Here is a 9,055-nt window from a genome sequence, read left to right on the forward strand (position 1 = left end):
GAGAGAGATGCTCTGGCAGGGTCAGAATCAGTGTGAAGAGTGTCTACAAATTAAATTTAAAAGCTCCACCAAAAGAAAAAAGAAATCAATATATCATGTAATCTGCACATAACTAGCACTCCTCCAATTTTTTTAAGGACAAGTGGCATTCCAAGAGTGCTGATTTTCATATTAATCAAATCCAAAATGAATCAAAATAACTAATAATCAAATTGTATCTTAAATGTAAGTTAAGCAATATAAGCTACTTCTTTATAAAACTGTTAAAGCAATATCACACAAGCAAGAGTGATGTTGTACTAAATATCAGCATGGCTGTGATTCCCTTTTGCTGAATCATATCTGTGCATACTATCAGTACAACAGTGATATTGGTTAAAAGTCTTTGCTGGGTAACAGATAAATTCTGATTTTGCTGTCTCTGCCCTTCTACCGCCTGCTGCCATACAACCTTAAGATCAATTAATGCAGAAAGCTATATCCCTTTCATGCCATACACAAAATCCACACATTTTGAATCAGTTAAAATGCATTACATTTGAAAAATAGCAAAAAAGCTCCCCTGCTAAAGTCTCCTCTCCAAATGACACATTATCTGTACAATGACTCTTTGAATGAACAGGAAGTTCATGAGCATCGTACCCCACCCTTTAATATAGTTTTCCAGGCAGGAAGCCCTTCTCTGAAACAGGATGGTCCCTGAAATTACTAATGCACAATTTCTTAACAACTACTTACTTAATAAATGACTTAATAAAAACATTTGTAATACTAATAAAACAAAGCAGCAGGGAGACAAACGTTCTTATAAACCTGACTTCATAACTGAATAGATTTTCTGTCTGCCGCCCTTCACCATCTATCTTTCCCTCTCTTCCACACCCTCCCTCTGGCTGATGATAGCCCACTCTCCATCTGTATCCATCATCTAAGTGAATTACTTTAAGTGCCTCCCTCTGTCCTCACATAAATGACTAATGTGTTTTATATATACCCACATTCTTCCTCACAGCATTTATATGAAAAAATATATTTACTTAACTGTTTGAACAATGTATTGTAGAAATGTGTATATCAATGAGGTCATCAGGTCCTAGCCCTATATATTTATTTACAACAGAAACTTCAGGTCCTTAAGTATGATTGGACAAGCAGTGTTCCACAAGTCCTGATATTTAGTACTTTGGATCTGGGATGTTTAACAAATTTTGCCATTTCAAAAATTATTCCCTTAAGTCAAAATTCAGAAAGTCTGTACACCCACTCTGGTGCATTTGCATGAATGGAACAGTGGATCAAACGACCTGACAGTCTGCCCATGCCAAACCCCTCATTAAAGCACCGATTCCCTGTTGTCTGCTGCACTTCCACCACATCCTACTACTATATAATATCTGAATCCAGTTTCTATTTACACTCATGTGCTGATCCTGGATCAGTTATTCTAAGCACAATCTTCATCGAGTGTGGTTTACTTCTGAATAAAATCGCTGATCTCAAACCAGTGTGATCATTTAAGGTGCTTGTTATTAATGAACACTGTGAATGTAGATGTCAAACACACTGCTGATGACAAAAGTTTTCCCGATATGCTGTGTAGAATTATTTAAGGAACAAAGTAACAGCCCATGAATCAATACAGCATTCACAGAAATTGTGAGGACTAAGTATCTTTATATATTGTCACATCTTACCCATACCAAAATAAGTTTATATTTAACAATATATACATACATACCTGTATATGCAGTATATACATTGGAAGAATTGGAAAATTCACAAAATTATGAACTGCAAAATTTGCAAAGCTCTATACATACACCCTTCACATGTTTTATTAACTATTTTGGCTAATTTAATGATGATTTCTGCTATACATAAGACGACTGCTGTACTCTTAGCCCCATTGAACACATTTCCCAATGTTTAAATCCAGAGGCGATATTAGGATTTCTATCTTTGGGAGGATCAGCCCCCAAAGACACTATTAGATGTGCACATTTTATGTATTTCACTCTTTCACATAGATAGTGCTTTTTTTTATTTCTTTTTTTACTGTGTTTACATCATTCAAGATGGCCTGCTAAAGTACTGTACATTCAGAATATTGAAAGTTTATATTAACTTAAAGTTATAAAAAACTGATACTGTACAAAGAACCATTAAAAAAAAAATGTTCTATTTACTAACAAATTAAAAGAAATTTGTGTTTATTATAGAAAATCAGTAATTTCGCAATTTCTAACAAACACAATTTTTCAACATTTAGATTTCAATAGAACAGATTTTCACTTATTTGTTTAGTAACCATTTTTGTAAATCTCCAAATCTATTGATAAAGCAAAGAAACTTTCACGACCGAAAAAAGTGTAATTATACTTTATTAAAATCAGTGTCTACAAAGAGACTTTATTTTTCGACTTTATTGTGTTTAAATATCACAAGCATTTTCCCTGCAAATTATAACTAAGCATATCGTTTTGTGTCATGCTGTGCATGGCCATCAAGGTATACAAAAAGATGACAGCCTAAAAATAATTACAGGTTTTACTTACATCCTGATGTCATTGCAATGTCAATAATCACATTTACTTTTATGAATCCAGACCCTTTCTCACCTTTTTAAACAAGAATATTGAACTAAACGAGCAATATGCCTCCTCTCCTTCAATCGGTCATAATAAGATGCTGATCCTCACTAGTTCCTGAATCAAATGAGGAAATGGGGCATTTTCATTCAACTGGTCAAACCAATGATATGCTCCTTCACAGCCCACACTCCAAAGCTATTGGTCAGTCAGTCTTTACAGGCAAGAAAAGCCTCCAAATGTCCTCGCGCTTCAAAGAAGCGCAGCATTGCGGCTGCAGCTGTTTAAAACTCTTATGTACTGATTGCAAAGTCACAGATTTTTAGTCGGGATGAACTTTAGGGGTTGAAAAGTTATAGTAAATATATAGAATATAGTTATAGAAAAGTAAATAGACCCCATCCATTCAATCCATTCCATAGAATTCAACAGATTTTCCCCAAAGATCAGCGCATTGTCTGGGCTGGTTATGATCAAGGGTTTGATTATTAAATATTTTGTGGGATGTACTGTCTATTACTAAAATTAAAGCTATTTCTGTTCCTTCCACACACCTTCACGCTACCTTACAGTAAGTTTTTCTTAATTTCAGTCCTCAGTGCTATGTGGCTGCAAGAAAGTCAGCATGGCATCTCACATCTGTCCATTATCTTTCAAAAGAAAATCATATCAATTGTCTTCATATACAAAAACTCCATTCCCTTAAAGAAAAATATAGAAAAAAAATCGCTCTACATTCCCCATCTTAGTGATTCATTGCATTTACTCATGCTTCTCTTCTCTCAGAGCTACAAAGCAGATGCTAATTGACTATCTATTTGTTTTCCCTCACTTTCACGCTTTCTACCTGATGTGTCCATGCCCCCTCCCTCCTTTACCCTCTTTCTCTCTCTCTCTCTCTCACTCTTTCTTTAGGCCAATACACACACAGCACCCCTCTGCCCTGGGACCTGTACTCCAGCCCATCCTAAATGGGCCCTCTGTTCTAGCCTTCTCCACTCCTCCCTCCTCTTCTTGAGTCCCATCCCTTATGAGGCTCTTATCTGACTGCAAACACTCCTACACCAGCCCTCTCTCATTACTGCTCTGACATATAAAGGTTTTTATGCAATCCTTCATAATGCTAAATAAGCTTAAATAGGGTAAACACTGGCGTGTGTTTTTGAGGTTGTGTGGCCAGACTCTTGAATAGTGTGAATACACTAGCATATCACAGGATAAATGGTGTTTATAATCTTGTCAATCAGTGCAATGTTGGTTTGAAAAGTGGCCTGAGTGTGTCTTGTGGCAGTTTGTTGTACTGGCAAACACAAGACTTATTGTGAGTTTACATTTGCGACTGTGGCTTAAATGAATAGGGACCTTAGCAATTGAATCTACACAAAAAAATAGACAGCCAAGCAAACCACAAATGCATTTTAACAGAGTACCCTGTTGGTTTTCCAAAAAAGTTAATGTTTAGTGGGTGGATATATTGAAATGTTAGGGAATGTCTGATTAGGTGCTCAACCCCATCCTTATTTTGACCCATTTTCAGAAAGAGAGGGAGAGAGAGAGAGGGAGAGGAATGACTAAAATGCCTATGCATGCCAGAGAGGATGTTTATCAACCATATCTCCAGTATGGCGCCTCACACAAATGCTGTATACACAGCATACACTCATATTGCTGCTAAAGTGCACGCACACATACATTGTTGACAGGGCAGCGTTTCATGTTTCTTGTCAGATCACACCACTTCAAGTGCAGCTGGAAGGAATCAACCCTTATCTTATTGACAACAAACACACAAACAGTTGGCAGCAGGGGTTTTGTATATTCCATACCTCAGACAGGTATTGACGTGTTTCAGTCAGGATTCAGACTTACCCAGAATTCAGATTTGCTCAGAAATCTCATAAAACTAAGCAGGTTTAACAGGTCTTTCTGGTATTTTAAGAACAAAATGGTTATTCATTTATTTTTGCCTGTTTACACAGATACAGTAAATACTGTATACCAGCTCAGTAGATGGGACAATTAGCACACAGTGCACAAAACATGATCACACAGGAAGTTGGCATGTTGTTTCCTATGGCGACTCACTGACAAGCGCCATCTCCCATCAGACATTTTTGCATCAAACATGTTTACCTTCACTTGTGGCGTGACCGGAAGCACATTGCCTCAGTAGCGTAGGAGACCAGAGTTCGGATCCCGTGTTGAAACCAGAAAGTACTTGTGTTTGCATAATCAGTGACAAGCATGATTCAGAAGTTGCATTTTCCCTTCTAACTTAATTTTTTTACTCCACTGATAGTTAGGTTTAGGTTTGGTGTTTGGGAGGTTTAGTTTATAAAATATGCACTCCTCTTCACTGTATTACATCTTGTACACCTGAAAACTCCCCTTGGACATTTCACCCAAGAAAATGGAGCTCACACGTGCTGCTCCAAAATGAGAAGCAGCAGGGCAGGGAAAATCATGTCTGATCACTCGCACCCATGGACACTTTTATAAACAGAGACACTTCTGTCATCTCTCTATCTGAAATTTCATCTCATTCACATGCTCCTGGCATCATCATAGAACTGAGTTTGGCAAAGTTAATGTTTGAAATTCGGGATAAAATTAATTAAACTCTTGGCTCATGTGTATTTCACACCGTGTATTTTTTATGATCCCTGTAAATAAATGATTGGAACCATGGCTGTGAAATGTTTAGAAAAATATTAATTTTGTGAGACAAGGCTGTTTTTTCGTGAGACTGTTTTTAATCATTTTTTGAGAAATGTTAGTAGCTAATGTTCTGTCTATGTAAATCTGCGCTGTAATATCCAATGTAGTGCTTACTCCACTTTGCACACATTAATATTGTTGTAATCAGTATAAAATGCATTGTTTATAGCACAGTTTCTTATTGCTCTCTGCTGCTCTGTTACTGGGATGCTAATCTACTGTTTCTGATTTCAATGTTAGACCAGTCTGGAAAAAGAATGAAGACTAGGAGAAAACAACATGCAAGTCACTGTATTTTTGGCTTTTGTCTCTCAAGCAAGCAGCAAAATAACTTATATTGGTTCTCTGGAACAAACAGTCTCTGAACATATTAAATTACAATCTTACAAAATCATAACTTGACAAACAACATACACTAATCATCAACAACATTAAAACCACTGACAGGTGAAGTGAATAACATTTATTATCTCATTACTATGGCATCTGTCAAGGGGTGGGATATATCAGGCAGCAGGTGAACAGTCAGTTATTGAATTTCATGTGTTGGAAGCAGGAAAAATGGGCAAGCATAAGGATCTGAGTGACTTTGGCAAGGGCCAAACTGTGATGACTAGACAACTGGGTCAGAGCATCTCCAAAAAGATAGGTCTTGTAGGGTGTTCCCGGTATGTGGTTAGTACCTACCAAAAGTGGTCCAAGGAAAGACAACTGGTAAATAGGCGACAGGTGAGGAGTGAAGTCTAGTCTGGCTGATCCCACAGAAGCACAAATTGCAGAAAATCGTAATGCTGGTCGTGATAGAAACATTTCAGAACACACTAGTGCATCTAGCTTGCTGCATATGGGGCTGCATAGCCGCAGACCGGTCAGAGAGCTCATGCTGACCCCTGTCCACCACCAAAAGTGCCTCAATGGGCACGTGACCATGGAGCGATGGAAGAAGGTGGCCTAGTCTGATGAATCATATTCTCTTTTAGATAATGTGGATGGCCGGCTGTGCTGTTTACCTGGGAAGAGATGGCTGAAGGATGCACTACAGGAAGATGGCAGGCCAGCGGAAGCAGTGTGATGCTCTGGGCAATGTTCTGCTGGGAAACCTTGGGTCCTGGTATTCATGTGGATGTTAATTTGACACCGTACCAACTACCTAAAGATTGTTGCAGACCACGTACACCCCTTCATGGGAAAGGTATTCTCTGATAGCAGCTGCCTCTTTCAGCAGGATAATGCACCCTGCCACACTGCAAAAATTGTCCAGGAATGGTTTGAGGAACATGATAAAGAGTTCAAGGTGTTGACTTGGCCTCCAAATTCCCCAGATCTCAATCCGATTAAGCATCTATGGGATGTGCTGGACCAACAAGTCTGATCCATGGAGGCCCCACCTTGCAACTTACAGGACTTAAAGGATCTGCTGCTAACATCTTAGTGCCAGATACCACAGGAAACCTTCAGAGGTCTTGTGGAGTCCATGCCTCGGCAGGTCAGAGCTGTTTTGGTGGCACAAGGGGGACCGCAATGATATTAGGCAGGTGGTTTTAATGTTGTGGCTTATCGGTGCATTATAAAGCACAAGTTAAATGCATTTTGAGCAATGTACTACTAAAGCAAGCTGTGGTCTGTATTTTCATATTAGAAATTTCATCAACAAAAAAATGGAAACAGTGTTACCCATTAATGCTTCTGTGGTAATACATCTCCTTGACAAGAAAAAGATGTAAAACAACCATCACAACACAACCACAAATTTGCCAATTAGTCTCACTGTGGCATCTGTCAACGCTAGCACTTTTTAGTAAATGCTGTCAATATGGGTTTTCATTGTGTTAACATCAGATTAAATAATAATTTGGTCTTATTACAAACTAATCGATTGTAAGATAGCTGATGTAGCTGAGGTTTCTTGTGTCTTAAAAGTGTTTTGTTCTATCTGTCACCCAAGCAATGCCACTATAATAAATGTCTCTCAGTTTCATATTTATTCCTCCAAAATTATGCTCTGAATCTTAGTAAACCCCCATGTTTTCTGTTGTGCTACATGACCTGATTCCCACTCCCCTGTCATTTTGATTTATAGCTCTTCAAATGTGGCATAACACCAAGGTGTAAATTATGCATCCCATGATCTGACACATGACAAGAAATAACAGCACAGTGCAAATTTGTTTTATCTAAATTAAGTAATGTGAGTGCAAACATCATGCACGAGTGAAAATCCAACAAAAATAACAAAAGTACATTAGATACAATGAAAGTGAAAGCTCATCTGATTCTAATATGATGGCTAGATCAGTAGCACTGTTCCTGCCCTGTTCCTCTCAATGTGTCATAAAATAAATTGTACCTTCATCACAGAAAGTTAGGAATGGGATATAGTAATCAGAAACATGCTATATATTTTTGCCTAATGACATCTGGTATTGTTTTGTAATTACAAAACAAAAATCTGTCGGATTTCGTAGAAGTGGTCGGTGGCTTCTGTGCATCATTAGTCAATAGCACTGGTCAGCCTGCCTCATACTGCAGAACAGCCAACAACAGCAGCTTTTCAGGCTGGAAAATGCACAAGATAATATGCATAAGCAAACGTGTTTCCTACATTTTCTCGAATGCCTACTTAACAGAATCATGAACACGCAGACCGCAGTCACAGCTGTTATGAGGTATCAGGTGTTATACATAGCTCGAAAACTAGCTGCGCCACAGGCTCATGGGGTCCCGAACCGGAATACAGAGGCGAGAATGTTAAGCGTTTCATCTCTTGGTGGACACAAGTTAAAAACGTCACAGTCATTTTTACAGGCGTAATGTTACCTTGCCATCAACGTTTTCTCCATCCGGAGTCTCGTTCACCTCTGCGCTGATGTCCTCGGCTGGCGCATCTTCAGGGCTCTTGGCGTCCCGTTGCACGGATGGTGTCGCTCCCATGATGAAAAACCACGCAGTTTCTCCACTACTTCTCAGTCAAACAGAACCGAGCGTTCAAAGGAAACTATCGGTTTCGAATTTGTATCCAACAGCTCGAGTATGCGCCCTGCACTCCGTCCCGAGGGTAGTCTGGTTTGGAAAGTGTTGAAATGGGTCTGTATGTTCACTTAGGAGTCCTCCTCCCATCAGTATCACACGGATAACAGCCAGACACGCCTTACAGCATCAAAACAGAACTCTCCAAATAGAATATATTTCTTGTCATGTGTCAGATCATGAGATGCATAATTTACACCTTGGTGGTTTGCCACTTTTGATGAGCTAGCTCAAAATGACAGGGGAGATTGGGAACCAGTCATGTAACAGACAGAAATGAGGTTGTACTAAGATTCAGAGCATCATTTTGAAGGTGAAAAAAGTGAAACAGAGACATTTATTATACAAAAGTTCAAGGGGAGCCCTGTCATAAACGAAGGACTGATTGTCGTTTATATTATTGTGCAACATTTCTCAGAATATTATCGACAAAGCACCTGCACGCCTTAGTAAAATTCAAACCAATCAAGTTTTTACGTTCGTCTGCACTATTTTTCAAAGTAAACGTGCTGCATGAATGTCGTTCATGTTTTTCGCGCACAGCAGCGCCATCTTTGATTTTAAACAGGAATGAAAACGAGTCTGAGGAATAGATTGGAAATCTCTTCAATGGAATAAAGCTGTCTAAGGATCTAGATCCCATCTGATTTTACACAACTGTTGTCTGGAGTTTTTTTGTTCAATTGAATATTCTTTGAAATATTTGTTTCAATGTTTTGTCT

General features: G+C 38.6%; 1 protein-coding gene across 1 annotated transcript in view; it reads right to left on the reverse strand.

The window, feature by feature from the left end:
* akap12b (A kinase (PRKA) anchor protein 12b) overlaps positions 1–8,385 on the reverse strand; it is a 58,164-nt gene extending 49,779 nt beyond the window's left edge. Inside the window, exon 1 of the mRNA XM_052098654.1 lies at positions 8,124–8,385. Within this exon, the coding sequence (XP_051954614.1) occupies positions 8,124–8,237 (114 nt within the window). The 5' untranslated portion in view covers positions 8,238–8,385. The remainder of the gene's footprint in view (positions 1–8,123) is intronic.
* Between the last annotated feature and the right edge of the window lie 670 nt (positions 8,386–9,055).

This window comes from Xyrauchen texanus, chromosome 30 (assembly GCF_025860055.1).
Source record: "Xyrauchen texanus isolate HMW12.3.18 chromosome 30, RBS_HiC_50CHRs, whole genome shotgun sequence".
In the NCBI taxonomy this organism is placed as follows: Eukaryota; Metazoa; Chordata; class Actinopteri; order Cypriniformes; family Catostomidae; genus Xyrauchen; species Xyrauchen texanus.